The sequence below is a fragment of the Tiliqua scincoides genome, chromosome 1 (assembly GCF_035046505.1).
Source record: "Tiliqua scincoides isolate rTilSci1 chromosome 1, rTilSci1.hap2, whole genome shotgun sequence".
Lineage (NCBI taxonomy): Eukaryota > Metazoa > Chordata > Lepidosauria > Squamata > Scincidae > Tiliqua > Tiliqua scincoides.
The window spans coordinates 12640730-12660909 of record NC_089821.1 but is presented as its reverse complement, the minus strand read 5'-3'; the positions used below and the strand labels follow the sequence as shown (position 1 = coordinate 12660909).

General features: G+C 45.7%; 2 protein-coding genes across 6 annotated transcripts in view; one reads left to right on the top strand and one right to left on the bottom strand.

The window, feature by feature from the left end:
- The first annotated feature begins 4521 nt into the window (after window positions 1-4521).
- On the top strand, window positions 4522-14286 carry SRP14 (signal recognition particle 14). Its single transcript, XM_066634837.1, has 5 exons — window positions 4522-4621; window positions 5892-5964; window positions 8028-8140; window positions 8963-8995; window positions 13884-14286. The coding sequence occupies exons 1-5, from the start codon at window positions 4598-4600 to the stop codon at window positions 13971-13973; spliced, it is 333 nt and encodes a 110-aa protein (XP_066490934.1). The 5' UTR covers window positions 4522-4597; the 3' UTR covers window positions 13974-14286.
- A 452-nt stretch (window positions 14287-14738) lies between these two features.
- Window positions 14739-20180, bottom strand: part of EIF2AK4 (eukaryotic translation initiation factor 2 alpha kinase 4) — a 62439-nt gene continuing 56997 nt past the window's right edge. For all 5 annotated transcript variants that reach the window (XM_066630650.1, XM_066630657.1, XM_066630664.1 and 2 more), the window contains 5 exons: window positions 19619-19716; window positions 17706-17774; window positions 16251-16295; window positions 15834-15952; window positions 14739-15051 (listed from right to left, as the gene is read on the bottom strand). In XM_066630650.1, coding sequence (XP_066486747.1) covers window positions 14994-15051; window positions 15834-15952; window positions 16251-16295; window positions 17706-17774; window positions 19619-19716 — 389 coding nt within the window. In that variant the 3' untranslated portion in view covers window positions 14739-14993. The remainder of the gene's footprint in view (window positions 15052-15833; window positions 15953-16250; window positions 16296-17705; window positions 17775-19618; window positions 19717-20180) is intronic.

The following is a 20180-nucleotide window of genomic DNA, read 5'->3' as shown; positions in this document are numbered from 1 at the left end:
AGTTATAGCCAAAAAACCAGCTGGAGGTGGGGTGATGGTGTGTCACCATTCTCACCGCCCAGGGCGTTGCAAGGGAGTTGCATGGGACGAGGTCCATCATGGAGGTGACGTGCTGGCCTCCTGCACTGGGTGACACAAACCCTAGGGATGCCACTGCATTATTATCTCTGCTACTTCTCACTCAATTTTCATGCTCAACCATTCCCGATACTGTGTCTTTCTTTCCCGATGATAGCAGCTATTTCTGCCTGCTTTTCTCTCTTGGTTATCTCAATCCACAGCTTCATGCGCCTTCTTCCTGTTCTTTCTGGAGTCAAATGGCGATGACTACTGTCATGGGGCCAAACAGCATGATGTGGGATACAATTCTTGCAGGTATTCCTTTTCTGTTTCTGAACATGCATAAAGGAGTTACTAGATCAACAGTGCTACTTGGTTTAGCTGTGGTGTAGCTAATGATTGTGTAGCTCGGTGCTAAGCTCAAAATGATGCCCTAGAAGTGACATCACACCCGGGCTTTAGAAAAAGTGAAAATCAGGGGGAAACACACCTCCTATTCCCAGCAGCTTGCCACCCACTTGATCTGCCACCTCCCCGCAGCCAGTGGCATAACTAAGGCGTCTATCGGCTACCTGGGGTCAAAGAAGATTTTGTCGTTCTCCCTTCCATGACAAAATCAAATTTAATTAATTAAGTCAATAAATAAAAAGTCTCAAAAGGCAGTTGTGTTTTTCATTTTCCGATTAATTGGCCATAACTTTTGATAGAATGCAAGTATTCCAATGTGGTTTGTGTCATTGCATTCTGCGTTAAATGAATCCAATGATAAAGAACATGATAGTATTATTCATATGTACCAAGGTTTTCACAATTTTGGCCGCTAGTGTCAAACTCAGCTTGTTGCCTCCCTAAAGCTTGTTGCCTGGTGCAGTTGCTACCCCCTGCACTCCCTAGGCCAGTGGTTCGCAACGATTTTTCACTTGTGTACGCCTTGGCAGCCCATTTCATAAGTTGCACTCCTCATATTAGCAAAATGTTGGTAATCAATTTAGTTGCTGTTATTCCAAATTTAAATTTTTGCTACAATGCTTAGCCAGCATGGTTAACTTTTTCCCTTGCTGTCAGGAACAGAGCATTAAATTCAATTGCTTTATGTAGTCACAGCACCTCCTACCGGTACATAACCCAAGTGCAAGCAGGGTTCTGTTAAACTAAGGAATGGGGTGGGGGGGGGCAACACTTGCTTTTTTAAATCTTGCACTGTGATTTAGAGCAGAGGTCTCCAAACTGGAAACCACTGTGTCCCAAAAAAGTTCTCCCCATCCCAAGTGGTGCTTACAGTTCGGCCACAGTGCTGTGTTTCTTTCAAACTGATCTGGGCGCAGGGATGCAAAATGTTAAGTGCACTCAAGGGGGGGGGGTGGTTTCCAAATCCCGGATCCGGCCCATGGTCTGGGGTTTGGAGAGCCCGGATTTAGGGTGCAATCCTATCCCCTTATGTCAGTGCTTTCCAGCACTGGCATAGCGGTGCCAATGGGACATGTGCTGCATCCTGCAGTTGGGTGTCACTCACAGAGGCCTCCTCAAAGTAAGGGTCGCCAAATCTCAAAAAGGACATAGTGGAAATGGAAAAGGTGCAAAAGAGAGCGACTAAGATGATTACAGGGCTGGGGCACCTTCCTTATGAGGAAAGGCTACGGTGTTTGGGCCTCTTCAGCCTAGAAAAGAGACGCCTGAGGGGGGACTTGATTGAGACATACAAAATTATGCAGGGGAAGGATAAAGTGGATAGAGAGATGCTCTTTACACCAGAACCAGGGGACATCCACTAAAATTGAGTGTTGGGAGAGTTAGGACAGACAAAAGAAAATATTTCTTTACTCAGCATGTGGTTGGTCTGTGGAACTCCTTGCCACAGGATGTGGTGACGGCATCTGGCCTGGATGCCTTTAAAAGGGGATTGAACGAGTTTCTGGAGGAAAAATCCATTATGGGGTACAAGCCATGATGTGTATGCGCAACCTCCTGATTTTAGAAATGGGCTACGTCAGAATGCCAATGCAAGGGAGGGCACCAGGATGCAGGTCTCGTTATCTGGTGTGCTCCCTGGGGCATTTGGTGGGCCGCTGTGAGATACAGGAAGCTGGACTAATAAGCCTATGGCCTGATCCAGTGGGGCTGTTCTTATTTTCTAAAGGCAGGGGTGTCCAAACATTTTGGCAGGAGGGCCACACCATCTCTCTGACACTGTGTCAGAGGTCGGGGGAAAAATGAATTAATTTACATGTAAAATTAGAATAGATTTACATAAATGAATTTATTAGAGATGGAACATATGAATGAATGAAGGTCTTGCAGTAGCTCAAGGCCAATAAAAGGCCTTGCACAAAGCAAGGCCAGCCTTTCCTTCGCTGCCGCTACTGCATAACAGACGTGAAACAGCAAGTAGTGGAGGGAGCCCTCGTTGCACAGCTCAGGTGAGAGGTTGAACAGTCGTCCTCATGCTGAGAGCAGACGCATCGGGCCAGCATGAGCTCCAGCAAGTCTCTGGAGGGCCAGAGGCTCATTGGAGACTGGGGGCTCCCCGAGGGTCGGATTGGGAGCCTCAGAGGGCTGCAAGTGGCCCCCGGGCCAGGGTTTTGGCACCCTTGTTCTAAGGGAATGTTTGTTCCCTTAACTCAGAACTGCATTGCCCTTAAGTCAATGCTGGAAAGCACTGACATAAGGGGTTAGGATTGCGCCCTTAGAGAAATTATTGACATTTGCAGCTTAGGCACTCCCATAGGTCAAGGACAAGATATGTCAGACAAGTAGTTCTCAAAGTTTTTAGCATCAGGACCCACCTAAAAAAAAGTTTCATTTTACCAGCCACTGAAGCCTCTGTAGTTATAATGTTGACTGAGCAGCAGTGCTCCCCGCAAGCAGCAGGTTTAACCCTTGATGCACATAGCCTAATCTACTCTGTCAGGTTCACAAACCACCAAAAATTGGGCCATGGACCCACAGTTTGAGAACTGCTGTTATTGTATATGTAAAGTTACAAGCTTAATACATTCAGTGTGGGTTTGGTATTTCATACCGAGGACTGGGCCTGGGAAGGGGGCAGTACCAGGATCTGGCACTTAGGCCAGATACTAACTAGATCCTGGTAGTGACCCTGAGTGGCCTTCCACTGGGCCACTTGGATCTTCTCCACCTCTTCAGTTAGGGGGGGCATGCAGTGCCCCATGGGACTGCTGCCATGCAACAAGGGTAAGGGAAATGAATTCCCCTTACTCCAAGTTGCACTGCAACCCGGCCCACTCCTGCTCTGGATACAGTTCAGTACAGGTTCGAGACTGGCCTGGTAGACATCCTCTCCCCTGTGTTGTAGCACCTCATGGATCAAAATGAATGTGGTCACTTGTTTTGCAAATTGCAACACCAACAGATTCCTTGAAGGGCAGTTCTGGCTTCCCTATGCATGCATTCCCTATGCATTTCATGCAGCATCCTCTCCTAGTGGCCAAGTAGATGCCTCTGGGGAAGCCCCCCCCCCCCCAAGCAGGGCATGCAGTGAACCTGGTGGCGTAGCTAGAGGGGGTGTAAAGCGTGACACTTTGCAGGCGCCTGAATGTGCCTCCCCTTCCCCTTCAAAGCCATTCTGGACAGTGGGAGTAAAATGGAGGTGTTCCAAAGGGGAAGGGGAGGGACCACTTGCACACTACGTCCAGGTGCCTGCAGAATGTAGTGCTTTGCACCCCCTCTAGCTATGCCACTGCAGGAAGCAGCCAGAGATCCCACTGCTGCTCCCCCTGAATCTCCAGGCAGCCTGGAAACGTCGAGGTTGGTGGCCCATCACCACCGCCACATCCTGCAGCCCTCCTTGAATGCCACACACTTGCAGAGGAGCACCTGTTCGGCAGTTAAGCTGCAGCAACGCCAGGAGACAAACAGCCCAAACCTATGCATGATTACTCAGAAGTAAATCCCATTAGAGCCAATAGGGCTTACTCCCAGGAAAGTGAGGATTGGGCACCTGGCACGTGGTCTTCAGTCACAGCTGGTTCTTTAACTCAGATTAGCCTGTGGAACTCCCCGCCACAGGACGCAGTGCTGGAACCGCAGAGTGTGATTCTGGCCTGCGGAACTCCCTGCTACGGGAAGCAGGTCTGGCATATGATTCTAGGCTGTGGAACCCCTTGCCACAGGATGCAGGTCTCGTGGTACTGCGTGCTCCAGAGGCGCCCAGTCTTCAGTCGCAGCTGGTTCTTTAACCCAGTGTGGGGTTAGCCTGCGGAACTCCCCGCCACAGGATGTGGCGCTGGAGCGGCAGTGTGAGATTCGGGCCTGCGGAACTCCCCGCCACGGGAAGCAGATCTCTGGCGGTCTCGCGCGCCCCCTGCTGGGGACGCAGGAGGCTGGTGGGAGGCTGCGGCGGACTCGCCTGCGCCCTCCCGGAGCCCTGCAGGGGGCGCCGGAGAGCTAGAGGCTCCGCTCTGGCCCAGCCGCCCTGTGCTCCGTGGCACGGTGCGTCTTCCGCTTCCGGGGAACGGTGGCGGCTGCCCTCGGAACGGTGACGGGGCTCTGGCCGGGCCGCCGCGGCGGGTGAGGCGCGATGGTGCTGCTGGAGAGCGAGCAGGTGCGCCCGCGCCCTCCTCGAGGGGCCCTCTGGGGGAGGGGCGCCGGGGCTGCTGGGCCCCAGCCTGCGGCCCGGCGAAGGGAGCGCGCTCTGCCCATGCTCAGGGGCACCCTCGTCGCCTTTGGGTACTCCGGGATCGAGCCTGGCAGCGATGAGGCTCTGGGTGTTGTGTGTGCAGAGAAAGCATCTCTCTCTCTCTCTCTCACACACACACACGCACAACCGCGCTCTGCCCATGCTCAGAGACACATTCATCTTCTTTATACACACACAGTTGTGCTTTGCCCATGCTCAGAGACGTTCTTTATACACACACGCACAATTGCACTCTGTCCATGCTCAGAGACATTCATCTTGTTTACACACACACACATAATCACACTCCACCCATGCTCAGGTTTGTACACCCACACACACACACAATCACACTCCACCCATGCTCAGAGCACATTCGTCTTCTTTGTACACTCACACACACACAACCACACCCTGCTCATGCTCAGAGATACATTTGTCTTCTGTGTACATACACACACACACACAACCACATCCTGCACATGCGCAGAGACACATTTGTTGTCTTTGTTTGCTCCCGGATTGAGCCTGGCAGAAATGAAGTTCTGAGTGTTGTGTGTGTAGAGAACCCCCCCCCCGCCCCCCCACAAACACACACACAGAGGTGGGTAAGGTTGCAGGCAGTGCAGAAGGAATCCTGGAAGCAGCTCCATTGAAAATGTTGAGATAAAGTCTCCGGTTGGGGTTCTGCGAACACTTTGGATTTTGGTCACTGGTGCTGCTGACTTTTCATTTTGAGACATAGGCTTGCAAATACTTTTCTGTTAGGGAAGATTCTAAAGGCATAACTAGAGGTGTTTGAAAACAGCATTATTTAGTTTACTTAGAAGTACGCCCATTGTGTTCAGTGAGGCTTAGACTGTGCAAACCTTTCTTATTCACCAGAAGCAGAACAGAGCCAGAAGAAGCAATTCATTTAATGCTGATAGTCTGTAGGCAGTTTATTTGACCACTAATTTTCCTAGTTCAGTCCTCTTTTTGCAAAACACCATCTCAAATTTGAATTAAGCCGTTTGGTGCTGAATCGATAGTGTTTGCTTATGGACAACATTATAACTTTTTGTAATGGGGTGGGATAGTTGTGTGTTGACAGCTCACCAAATGGGGTATTTGCTGATTAAAGTTGGAGCAAAACTCTTAAAATTTTGTTGCTTTTTGCTAGATTTTAATCGTAACTTTTTTCTCTTGTTTGTAGTTTTTGTCAGAGTTAACGAGGCTCTTTCAGAAATGCAGGTCCACAGGCAGCGTGTACATAACATTAAAGAAATGTAAGTATGAGCTGTTACAGCAGTTGTGATTAGTAAATGTGCCTATAATTTTTTGCATCTTTTTTCATCACTGTTCCTCAAAGAAGTAGAAACCATGAATCACAACTCCTCTGGGCAGAGTGAACTCAACTACAGTCTAGTTCAAATGCTCCCCAGAAATCACTTTGGTAATTTTAGTAACTTCTGTTGCCATGAATGAGAATTAAAAATTGGTGGCCAATCTAAGAACCTCATTGTCTGCACTTTGCATGTGTTTGGCAAGTCAGGTGGCAGTTTTGCTTTTTGCATGTTTTATGATTTTATTTTTGCTAAAGATTTAGGGCATACTGTCAAGGTGCTAAAATTATCAAGGAACACCATCAGCTTTTTGATAATCAACATGGCTAACATCCCTCAATGGCCCTACTAGTAAATGACCTACTAGTAAATGACCTTCCCCAAATTCCCATGGCACACCTGCAGACCATTTGCGGCACACCAGTGTGTCATCGCACACTGGTTGAAAATTGCTGCTCTAGGTCTTACTACTGAGGAAAATAACTTGTGAATGTTGAAAACCTGGGCCCTAAAGCATTATCACAAGTCTGTGTATTTGCCTGGAGTCACTTCACCATATGTGAGTCTAGGTAATTCCTACTGTATTCTTTCTCACAACAGACTTCCTTCTCCTGCTTTTTCATTCACAATATGGTGAATTTTTTTCACCGTATGGTGTGTTCTCTGCTGGTGGAATATGTAGCATCCACATGTATAGCCTGCCCCATACCATAGGCTTAAGACAGAGGTGGGGTAGGAATGGGAGACTATAAAATTAAGAGCCAGTTTTTAGCTACGCTAAATCCTGAGCTTTCTACTGGCTTCAGCCCAAAATGGATCATGGGTCTGGCTCAAGATAAGGCGGCTTTGTACGTTTGCTTTGGAACCAGATATCTGAAGCAGTGTTAGGAAAAGGAGAGGATGCTCCCTTGTCCTCTAGTGAATAGCCACAGACATACTTAATATTTTAAGTAACCTTTAATTGTATTCAATTTAAATGCAACCATAGTATTTTTTTAAGACTCCGGTCCTCAATTTGCTCCATTGGAAGAATATTAAATGTGCAACATGTATCTTTGTTGTAAACTTCACAGTTACAGATGTGCAAGCAAGATGTGCATCAGTGTTTCTCAATGCTTAACCCCCCCCCCCCCCGTACCTCTTTGCATGGTCCAAGTGGTTCAAGTACCACCAGCGGTAACTGACACTGATGTCATTACCAGTGACTTCTGGATTGGGAGGGCAGATGCAAAGTCTGATTGAGACATACAAAATTATGCAGGGGATGGACAGAGTGGATAGGGAGATGCTCTTTACACTCTTACATAATACCAGAACCAGGGGACATCCACTAAAATTGAGTGTTGGGCAGGTTAGGACAGACAAAAGAAAATATTTCTTTACTCAGCGTGTGGTCGGTCTGTGAAACTCCTTGCCACAGGATGTGGTGCTGGCGTCTAGCCTAGACGTCTTTAAAAGGGAATTGGACAAGTTTCTGGAGGAAAAATCCATTATGGGGTACAAGCCATGATGTGTATGCGCAACCTCCTGATTTTAGAAATGGGTTATGTCAGAATGCCAGATGCAAGGGAGGGCACCAGGATGAGGTATCTTGTTATCTGGTGTGCTCCCTGGGGCATTTGGTGGGCCGCTGTGAGATACAGGAAGCTGGACTAGATGGGCCTATGGCCTGATCCAGTGGGGCTGTTCTTATGTAAAGTGACAGTCACCGGTAAGAGACTCAGAATGGACAGGAAGGCTTTTTAGAGCATGCAAAAAGCACATGCTGGAGCTCTGCCTGCCAAGCCGAGCCTCCTACTGCTGCTTGTCACATTGCATTGCTAGTCTTGCTGCCAAGTGGCAGGGATCTGGGGGTCCTTTGAGTACCACCAGACACCACCTCAAGTACCACTGGTGGTACAAATATCACTGGTTGCTGTATATTTTTGCCATCCTTGGATCCTGCATAACTGACATTCCAATGGCTTGCATTAGGTTTACATTTGTCATGCTTCTGTTTAATCTAGACGATGGTCGGACAAAACCCATCCCACGAAAGGGGCACATGGAGAATTATGAACCTGTAGAAAACAAATGTCTTCTAAGAGCAACTGATGGGAAGAAAAAGATAAGTACAGTGGTAGGTGCCATTTTATGCTGAAAGTGAATGGCTCCACTAAGGCAATTCCAAACATAACTGAATTCAAAAGCAAGACATATGGTCGAGTAGGTAATTAGTAGGTTATGAACTGATGTTACAAATAAGATAGTAGTTTGGATCCAAAGTATCTTTTGCTTATGGAAGGGCTGTTTCTGATTCAGCAGATAAGTGCTACATCATAAAAGTGACACTAAATCCAGAGGTGCTGGACTTGCTTTTGTAAAATATATGGCTTCTGAAATTGTATATGCTACAGTCTGTATTTATTTATTAAGCTCTGTGCAGCATATAGACTCAACTTACATATTTGACTTCTTAATCAGCCTTACAGCAGCATATAGACTCAACTTACATATTTGACTTCTTAATCAGCCTTACAGCATAATCCAGCCTTACAGCACTGGAAAACCAACTTGCCAGTGCCATCTCACTGCAGCCTGAAGGTAAGGGAACAAGTGTGCCCTTACCTTGAGGAGGCCTCTGTGACTGCCCCCCACCTCAGGATGCAGCGTGCACCCCATTGGCACGGCTGCATCAGTGCTGGAAAGCTAGTTAGGATTAGGCTGTTGTATGGACAGATTCCAAGTCTATTATCTTTCAAAATACTATTCATTTGAAGAGTGGTTTTCTCTGTTCTCCAAAACCTGGTACATGGCTTTGAGCTGTATTTAATATGCTTTCACATACATTAGATTATTTATAAATATGTAAGTGGTGGTGAGTGGGACTAGTTCTAGGTGAAAATGTAGTTGATGTGTATCTCTTAGTAAAATTTTATAACATGTGACTGATTTCTTATAGGTAAGTTCAAAGGAAGTCAACAAATTCCAGATGGTAAGCTAACATCAGAATCTCAGTTCTATTTCACATCATCTTATGAGTTAACTTCAGATTATTAAACTGCAAACTAACTTAGTTGCAATTATGAGTTTAATCATGATTTTTGTTTGCCTAATAAAAAGAGGTGCAGCTGTTCTGGGAAGCTACTTCCAAATATACCAAGGGAGGCCAAAGAGTTCTTACTGTCACCATGATCCAGATGTGCTAGGGATCTGAAATTTGGTCCACTGACTCTTCCTTCTCTGCATATCCACTTCCTAGAGCCACACACTTTTCACACCTGTGGAAAAGTCCTTTAATACCATCATCACAGAAGTCTGCAGATTTGGGGGCAAACCTGCTCTCCACAGCAGTAATGACTTGCTCAACATTGTGAAAACTTCTTTTCCGTCAATGTTTCTTCATATGCGGAAATAGGAAGAAGTCTGAAGGTGCCAGGTTGGGAGAATATGGGGGATGGAGCAGGGGGTCATAGCCGCAATTGCACACAAAAGAAAGAATTGCTGTTCTTTCAGCTCAGTGTGCAGGTGCATTGTCAGCTAGCAGCAACACACCTTTTGACAGCAAACCATGTCTTTTTCCCCCCTGATATCTTGAAACTTTTGTAGTAGGTTTCTATTGTACACGTTGCTTATTGTCAACCCTTTCTGTAAGTCAGTATTACACCTTTGTTGTCCCAAAACACAGATAACATGACCTTGCTGGTCACCTGTTGCACTTTAGCCTTTTTTTTTGGGGGGGGGGGATGAATGATGGCATGTTTCCATGTTTTGTCCATTTCTTTGGTTTCAGGCTCATGTAGGTATATCCAGCATTCATCCATAGTCACGGGCAACCCAATCCTGTGCTATCTGCTGCGTGGTGCTGCTGTAGCACTAACATGGCTGCTGCAGTGTCCAGCGTGCAACCAGGCAGCCACCAGTGGCAGAGGACTTTGGTCTCCTTCCCCTGGGTAAGGGAAGCAGCCCTGCAATGGAGCTACTCGATTCTGCAGCGGCTCTGGAGCTGCTGCAGAATCAGAGTCCCGTGTTGGACTGTGCGGTCCGACACGGGGCTCAGGATCTGGTGGTGCTGAGCTTCAATGCTCCTGCCCTCCTCCTGCCCTGCTAACTCCTCCCCACACCCTCACTCACCTCTCCCACCACCAGGTGGTTCGGGCAACCACTGAGCTAGATCCAGCCCTGGGCCCACAGTAAGGGCTTGCAAATGTGCCTTACAGCATGTTTGCGACAGTGTGCACGGCGGTGAGCCGGTCCGCATTGTTCAAGATCAGACCCTCAGTCATTTTAAAAGTCGTCCTCGTTCTTGTGGGACAGATCCAAAATACTTTGTGCCCATTCCACACACTGCTGTTTCTGGAAAGGTGCTAGCCTGCAAACCTGCCGTGCCGCCACCTTGCTCATGTGTAAGATGTCATGCAATATTTGTAGACTGACTCCCTACTAATGTTCTTCTCCCTAGCTAAGAAACTAACAGTCATAAGCACTAGTTGCTCAACTTTTGCCACCACACTTGGTTCTGTAGCTGTTGATGGACAGCCTTCTCTTGGGTCATCCTGTAGACTGGTGAAACTACATTTGAATGCCTGTTTCCATCATTTGACTGTCTCATATGATGGACATTCCTCACAACACACAGTAGATATCTCTTCATGGATTGTTTGAACAGATTCCCTTGGTATCACAACTCAGTACTCAATTTTGTCCAACCTATCACCTTCTCCTACTCTTGTGGTTCTAACTGCGGTTTGACATGACCTGTAATGCCAAAAACTGGCATGCATATTATGAAGGTCCTCACCTATACTTGTGTAAAATTAGATCTCTAGCACACCTACAACACAATGAGGGTACGAACTTTTTGGCCTCCCCTCCTAAACACATTTTAATTCAGCAAAATGTTTAACCCAGTTCATAACCATCGAGGAATGGGCTTTCTGGTAGAAGACTGACTAAGAGGTATAGCATCTAGTGGTTATCACATCTATTCCCCTTCGTGTTGCTTGTTTCCTCTTTACTTGGATCAGCAGCTGAGTAGGGGGGAACCTTAGTGCAGAGGTTCCCAAACTGGGGTGTTGTGATGCCCCAGCTAGGGAAGCTCTATCTCTGCCCCCTTAAGGGGCAGGGCAACAGTAATGGCAGTGTCCAAAATATTCCGTCTCCCTTCTAATGCCCTCTTTTTTTGTTAATTAACACCTCCTCTTATCTCCAGAAACAGCAGCGGCAGTGTGCAAAGGAATGAACAAAACATCCTTATCAGTTTGTGCAATTAACAGAATTGATTGCTATACACACATTTCCTTCAATTCCTCATCCAGAGGCTTTCCCCTCCTGAAAACTTTACTTAACTAAGGGCACAATCCTAACCCCTTATGTCAGTGCTTTCTAGCACTGGCATAGCAGTGCCAGTGGAACGCATGTTGCATCCTGCAGTTGGGAGTCACTCACGGAGGCCTCCTCAAAGTAAGGGAATGTTTGTTCCCTTACCTCAGAGCTGCATTGCCCTTGTCAGTGCTGGAAAGCACTGACATAAGGGGTTAGGATTGCGCACCTAGTGGGTAAAGGTCTGAAGCATCTAGTCCAAGTCCACAGCAGCTCCAAAGCAGTCTAATTTTCCCTGTCCAATCCAGCAGCGTCCCCGCATCCTCTTCCTTGGATGGGTCCAATGCAGATCTGTTAGGAAGAATCCCAGCAGTCCCTTCCTCTGTGTGTGTGTTTGCTCCTTCCGGAGCTGCCTGTTATCTATATATGTCCCTTTATCCAGAATGCAGCTCAACTGTGCGCTGCCTCCTTAGTCCATGCCCATTTGCCTTAATTGATTACAGCTGTGGAGTCAGCCCTGCCCTTTCTAGAGCTGCCAAAACATGGGAATCACTATCAACACCACATCTTCTGATCTTCAATTAGACAGCAACATGAGCAGGAGGAGGATCATGGCGCTGCAGGGGAGGGAAGGGCTTTTTCAACTTTCCTGGGGTGGCTATGGCTCTTTGGAGAGTTCAAGGAGCCTTTGACCCCTTCTGCAGTCCTCCTGGCAGCTCCAAACTGCTGTAAAAAAAAGTTTCTGTTTTGTGATGAACAGGAAGTATTTTTTCTTTTCTTTTCCACAGCAGTTTGGAGGCTCATGGAGGGCTGCAGAAGGGACTGCAGGCTTCCTGGACCCTTCAGAGCAGCGATTTTCAACCTTTTTCATCTCATAGTGCACTTAACAAGGCAGTAAAATTGTCTATGCACACCATTGGTTTTTCTGACAGTTGACAGGGCACAATGCATTGCAGGTGGAGGGGGGCTCACATTCCCCAATGCCCCCCCCCCCAAAAAAAAATCTCACAGCCCACTGATTGAAAATTGTTGCCCCCAAGGGCCATAGCAACCCCCAGGTAAGTTGATAAAGCCCTTCCCTCCTCAGCAGCAGCTCAATTCTGATCATGTTTCTGCCCCTCCCCTGCGAATACAAACCACTAAGGCAGCAGTAAGTGTTTGCTGCCACAATCCTAGGCTACATAAACTAGTCAGAAGGGGGGTTATCTGGGAAAACCCCCTCCCAGGAGAGCACTAGACCCCAGAGGTTCTTATTAAAAATCAAACCCACAGCAGCATCTGCAGGGCGAACAGATATGACAATCCACTGTTATCCATGAACGTGAACCATGCAGACCAAGGGCCAAAATGTAACCGGTTTATTAAAAGTTCGAATGAAAAGAGAATTCAACAAGATGGGGGAAAAGTGGGCTGTAAAAATACAAGCAGGCTAATGGGGAAATGGTTGAGTTCAGCTGGAATGCACAAACAAAAGTTTTCATCAAATGGATGCTGCAGCCATTAACACCTAGCCGAGGGGAGCTGGGAAGCTACTTAGAACTCTCAGCTCACAGAACCCCCCCCCCCCCCACTAACCTCAGTCTAGCTAGACGGTCCCTAGCTTAAGGTACTTACATTGTTCAAGGAATCACCAGACCTTGCACTTGTGAGTGAACAAGCGGGTGCTTCTCTCTGAACTCTCAACAGATGGGTCACTCAGGCAACTGGCAAGGAACAACAGCACTTCCTGGCAGCAGGGAAATGTAACTTTGCTTTGATGTCATATAGTCACCTGATTAGAGCACTGGATCCCAATGGCCTTTTTATCTCACCCATTGGACCTAGACCAGTGGTTCCAGCTAGGTCCCCAACCCCCAGGTACAGCATTTGAATCGTCTTTCTCCTTATTGGTGTGGTGTGGCAACCCGGCAGAGACCTGTAGGCAACAGTGCCTGTCACTTCCGGGTTCTCCCTGCCACCGCCAACTACAGAGAGGTAAGAAAGGGATTTTTACAGGACTTGGTACTTACCCAGATTCTTCCAGGTATTCAGCAATGGGGAGAACCCAGAAGTGATGGGCACCATCGCTCATGTGGGTTCTTTGTTGGGTCCCAACTCTGTTCAGCCTAGACAGACAGATTTGTTACCGTGCAACAAGCAGCTCTGTTGCTAAGCAGAATAGCTGCCCTGCACAGAAAGATGGACCCTGAATCCATAACCAGTAAGTGTTTGGGGAACAATGGGTTTCCAGGCAAAGGCTGCTAGCAAAGTATGCCCCAGCAGCTTTTTAAGCCGCTGACATTGCACAGGAGCTTCTGGGATGTTAAGCGTCCAAAAATATAGAAAAATAAACGGCAATTCATTACAGTAGTACTTTCCTGATCCCACTGTAATGAAGCTCAAGTACAAGCAACTAAAACAATTGCAAATCCTTACTCTGCTGTCATTTCCCCTCCTCCTGTCTCCCTAGATCGTAAGTGCCAAGGACAGAGACCCAGCCCCTCGTTCTTTGTAAAATGTGGTGTATGGAGTTGTACATACTTTTAAAAAATGGAGTTTGGATGTATTTTCTCTTGTTGCAGGCCTATTCCAACTTGCTTAGAGCTAACATGGATGGCTTAAAGAAGAAAGACAAGAAAAGCAAAACGAAGAAAAGCAAAGCAATACAATGATGGAGTACAACATTCCTGTCCTACAGTAGACCGCAATTTTACTCCCCGGCACTTCTAATCTTCTCTTTGTTGCCACTATTTTTGACTTCACTTCCAGCTGATAACTGGAGTGCAGCAGTTTGTTAAAACTGAAATTGGAGGTGCTCCCTGGACTGGCATCCAGAAATAGCCATGACTTACTCATTTTGTGGCTGCCTATTGTAGCTGCTGATTAGTTCTGTATATGTGCTGGTCTTTTGTTTGGAGTGGGTGGTTGTTGGAGATTTTTTTTTCTTTTAGCAAATGCTACAAAAATAAAAAAAATATATATGAAGTGTTCTTCTAACATTATTTGCCCTTCTGCATGCCTATTATTTGCTCTTCTAAAAATACTTGTTTTTAGAGTAGCTTGCTATTTACACTAGGTGTAATTTAGTCAAGCAACTTAAAACATTGATTTTGGTGTTTGATTCCATGCGTTGCCTGCAAGGTTTTATGGTTGGAGAATTGTCCTCTTGAGACACAAATATTTCATTGAAGGTTGTTTTTTTTGCTATTACTTGGATTAGGAGCTTCCAGCATAACTGGAAATTGGTTGTTACTTTACTATACAATACTATATTACTATATCAATCAAGCAAACTGCCTCCCAATGATATGAAAGACTCCTACTGTTTCAGATAGGGAGCAGGTGGATACTTTTGTAAAGTTTATATGGAAAGAGTCAGGTAGCAATTAAGCACTCCCTTCCACTTGTTTTTTCTAAGAAGTAAACTGACAGCAAAGCACCAAAAAATAACTTTTATTTTAAAAAAATTATGAGCTGTACAATACAATCTGGAAAGATTTACAACTTTAAGGAATACATACTGAAGGAGTCAAACACTTAAGCTAAATTGTTTCCACCTTCAAGCAGAAGTTGACCTGCTCTTTGCTTCAGTCCTCTTGGGAAGTGCAAGTGTTTCTTCACAGTTTTGATTGCAGGTGGTGCACTACCTTAATTCCGTTAAACTTTTTTTTTTCTCCGTTAAACATTCTTGACTAAAATATTATTTTGTAGTAGTCATCTCTGTAACTGTAGAGGACAAGAACAGGCACTCTGGAGGGAAGAAAGAGACATTTAAATCAGCCATTTAGAGGATCCTATAGCCCGGGGGATGACTGCTCTTACAGGTGAAACCAAACCTTCATTCAGAGGCAGCATGCAGCTACGCTCCACTCTCACAGCAGACCACAGCTAAGAGCAGTAAATTAGACTCTGCAGAACCCTTCTGAGAGCCCAATCCTGTGCTCGGCACGGCTTTGTACCACTGAGCACTGTCGCAAACATGCCATAAGGTGCTGGGCTAGCGCGGGGCAGTTGCACAGCCTCTGCGGCTCGGCGGTCTCCTGACTGCTGAGCCACAGCACAGTAAGCGGGAGCGGGGAGGAGGTGTTCTGAGGGGGCGGAGAGAAGGCAGGGGGAGGCGTGATGCGGGGAGGGGGGCAGGCTGGAGGTGTGCTGGGGAAGCAGGGAGGCAGGTCTGTGGAGCTCCGCAGGATCCAAAGTGCTCGTGGAGGGCTCCATGCCCTACACCAGTGCCTTTACCACTGATCTTTTGGTCAGCAGTAAAGTGAGTAGCCCCATTGTGAGGCTGCTTACCTTACCCAGGAGAAGGGGACGAAAGTCCCCTTCTCCTGAGGCGCCTCCTGCGGTAGCCCGGGGCGCGCAGGATCCGGCAGCAGCCATTCTCAGTGCCGCCAAGCCTGGCCTGGGCATCTCAGCATTGGGCTGCCCAATGGGTGAAACTAGAGGGGTGTGTGTTAATCATTTGCAAGCTACTTGCTAGTTGAGTTTGAGATAGAGCTCTTGTCAAAGCTCATGCATTCACGCACTCTTACCTTTTTTCAATTTTGATATTGTAGATCTCATCACAAACTGATTTCAGGTATCTTTGCTTTGGCAGTCGTGATAGCAGTTGTTTCACAGTTGTATAAAAAGTCTGTTCATCTGCATCACACTACAGGGAAAATATTAAAACATATTTTATTGCCAGACAGGGATGGCTGTGCAGTAATTCTGTATTCGATACCAGCTTGGTTTTTGATATCAAACTGGTCTAGGCCTGTTGCAACAAAACAAGTAGAGTGGGCAGCCATTCCCAGTTGACAGCAAAACACATACCCTTCCAATACTAATATACTTTTGGTTTAAAAGCCCTGAGGAAGTTACTCCTAAAATGGACATTAGTTTTTTCCTTGCTGTACCTAGCAAGTGGGAAGGGTCTTAACAAATACTAAATTAGAAAGTCTTGTTACCTCCAGTGATAAAAAGTGTATTATGGTTTCTTTTGGAAGATCTACCTGAAAAGAAAACACACACACAAAACAGTAAGCCATTGAATCTTATGTCTGGAGTATGCTTGGTAATTGGGGTCTATTTGAACCCTGAGTTAATTTATGTACAACTGTGTTCTGAAAAGTTCTCAAACCTTTGACTATCCTCCATACTGAAAACTTAGACATCTCTCTCCCCCAATTCCATTTTTATACAGTCATGGAGTCATTAAGTAGGAGTACATATGACTCTATATTCCTGCCCATATCCTCTTCCATATTCTTGTCAAGTTACCCGCACAAGACTTGACAGCGCTGCAGAGAGGCTGTGAAACACCTTTTTCAGGTTTCTTGGGGATACTCTATTTGGAGGAACCTTAAAGCATGGCATAAGTTCAGCTTTTAAGAGGACTCTCATCCCTTTAAGAGGTGAGGGGGCTTCCAACAGCTGTTTACTGTAATCTGCTGAAAGATGGGGGAGAGAGAGAAGACAGCACTTAACAGAATGGAGGTATAAGAGGCTGAGACCTCCGAGAGATGTTCTTAGTGTATATCTCTTACAAAACTCATACTGCTTAGGTTAGTAAGTGGCCCTGTATGTATGGTATGTGTCTGGGACACACTTGAATGGTTGCCATCAGTTGATGGTGGGTGCCTTCCTGTCCATGTGCTTAACAGAAGTAGAATACAAATGTTCCAAAGTGACTTTTGACCCAAATGTTGCATGCAAGCCACCATACTAAGAGTGGTTGAAACTACCATGCAGATGTGGCTCTGAGTTACACCAATGCAGAACTAAATTGATCAGCGGAGCACTCAGATGGCAAGCACTGGACTGACAGGCCCTGCTTCATTTACTTTTCTGCTTCCCAGCCCTAGGTACAACCAACAGGAGGATGAATATCAGGCATATTTTGCTGCCATTGTTGCTTCTTTAAATTAGGGCACAACTAGCAGTGTAACTTTGTAGCCAAGCTCAGGAAACAGGACAGGAAGGGAAGGGGAAATCATGTTCTTTTTAACAGAACAGAGTCTTAGACCTCAGCCAAACCACCATGCACATTTCCTCCTCTTCTGCAGAACGCTTACTAACCTATACCTGTCTCAAGTTACAAGGTTTGGTTCCTAATTCAAGACTCTGCTGGTGGAAATGAGGCCAGGAGTACTATAAACAAACCCAGGACCATTCCACTGATCAGCAGACAGCTTTCTGTCGACCAGCTGAGCTTCAGGAGGTTTTCAAATTTGCAGTGTCTTGGGCAGCAATACCACCAATGGAACAAACTACCAGTATATTCCCCTAACTAGCACAGAATATAGTGTATTCCCCTAGCTAGCATAAGCTGTTGTCAACCACCACTCAGATTTCTGAACCAATTGACAACAATTCTAGCAGCCAAAAAATAGGACCCTCTTGTTTAGAGCAAAGTGACTTACTGCTAAAATTTCAACTTCACTGGTCTTCTGTGGCAGACTAGCAATAAACAGCTGGAGTCTGGTTTGTACCTGGAAATTACATTTGGATTCAGAAAGAATGTAGCATGCACATACATTTTTTTTTCTAATTAAGAACATAAGCATTCCTATTTAAAATCAAACTCTTGAGGTATGCCAAGTTACAAAATACACAAGTACCATAGATACTTGCCTGTAGTATATGAAATTTTTGCCAAGTAATCAAGCTCAAATTATTGCTTCGCCTTATCTCCGGGTCAATCAGAGGGCAGAGCCTTTCAACTCTGAAAAGTTTTGTTTCTCAAACTGAAGACAGGCACCAAGTTTCTCAAGCAGCAGGCAGGCACAACTCCTTAGAAGCAATCTGTTTCTACAGCAACGGTCCAGCCAAAGTTAACCTTTTATTCTCCTTCCTTCTGCTGCAGCCTGGTTCTGCTTTGCAAATGCTTGCAAAGCAGGTCTGTTTTCTGAAACACCAGGATGGGAATCCTCCTTTCCATTTGAAGCAGGCTACAATTCAATGCACCATTACTTAAGAACACCACCCATGGAAAGCAGTGGGTCTACTTCTGAGTAAAAAGGGTTGCAAATATATGCATCTCTCTGCTGTGAATTGAATTGCACACTCCCAGTTATGTGTTATGGGTTGTATGTTGTACGTAGAGCTTCTGGCCTGACACACCAGACACCTTAAAGGTGGTTTTGATTCCTGGTTCTCCTGCAGTGATTCCCAACCTTTTTCACTTGCGTATCCCTTGGCAGCCCATTTCCATAAATTGTACCCTTCATATTAGCAAAATGTTTGTAATTAATAATACAAGCCCTCATCTCCTCCATATGAAAGCCCAGATTTCATGTATTTATCACAGTGTTTTCTCTTTTCATCTGTTTGAAGAACAGAAGACTCTGCCTTTGCACTGTTTTGCACCAGAAGTGTGCAAAACACTGAGTGTGCAAAACAAAACAAAACAAAAGCAAAACAAAAGCTGAGAAATTCTGGGAGATTTATCACTTTCCATATTATGTTTCAGCTTTTTTACTGCGCTGGTTTTCAATCACTGGTTCATACATGAATTGATGACCAAAAACTAGCTATTGGTGGGGCTTTCACAGCCAACTAGCTATCTCCCTTCCTGCCTTGCTGGTCCTTGCAAGGCATTTCTGTCTTGCAAGGCATTCTGGAGCATGACCTGCCTTTTTCTGCCATTATTCCATTCTTTTTCAAGTACTCCTAAAGGTCCTATTGAGTGTCCCTGGGAGTACATGAATACCAGGTTGGGAACCACTGTTTTACTGGTATGTAGTTTATAGCACTTACTCTGATAGTGCTTACAAAAAGGTGATGAAGACCAGAATTTAAAAAGAATAAAAATGTATCTTATGATCTTTTACTATGTTTTTAATAAATTAGAGACTACAGTTCTTGGGTAACAATTAGTGGTGGGTTATTTTTCAGGATCTAGCCTCGAGTAAAATCAGACAAAACTATTGTCAGACACCCCCCTAAGTTTAACCCCTGACTTATCCGAGGGTCATAGAAAATTCCATGGTTGTTGGCTCAAAACCTGCCCTCGACTTATCTGTGGGATCAACTTATAGGCGAGTATCTGCGGTGACTTTATGGGGGTATTAAATCAGAAGATTCACATGTAGATGAAGCAAGATGGCTAGCTGGGTGCATTTCACTGCATTTTAACTGCAGAGGAAGGAAAGCAGCTCTGCTAAGAGGAGGTTTGAAAACAGTGCCACACCACTCATCCACCTATTTGAGCTACTTAAAACACTATAGGTGTCTCCACTTCCTCTCTCCAATGTATGTGTAATTTTGGGTACATTTTCATTGCCACATCCACATTACACTGTACATACTGAGGAAAGAGCTGCACCCACAATACCTGAACTTCACAACGTCGCCGAGCACTTGCAGACAACTTCTCTGGTGCAACAATACTGACATTTGGAATCACGGCAGTAATATGTGGTTCAAACAAACCTAAAATAGGTAGAAATATTTAGCTAGACACTTTTTCCTCCCCCCTCCCCACTCCATACTTTAAAGCAGGGAGTCTCCAAACCCTGGCCCGGGGGCCAGATGCAGCCCATGGTGATTGTCTATCTAGCCCGTGGCCAGCCTTTGGTTCCCTGAAAGCCTCTGGCCCAGACGACTAAACACAAACAGAGCTGTGCTTGTGGGGTGGGGAAATGGGGGTCTATTTAAGTGTGTGCTTTATTTCTGTGATATGTGTTGGTGCTTGGAGAAATTCTAGAAATTTGAGCCCATTCATTTGTTTATTCATTCATCTAAGTTCTATCTATAATGTATTTATTTAAATTTTATATTAAAAATTTGTTTTTTTCCCCAGCCTTCTACACTGTGCCAGATATTTGATCCGGCCCTTTGGCCAAAATGTTTGGAGACCCCTGCTTTAAAGAATTATGATACAAAGAGCTTACATT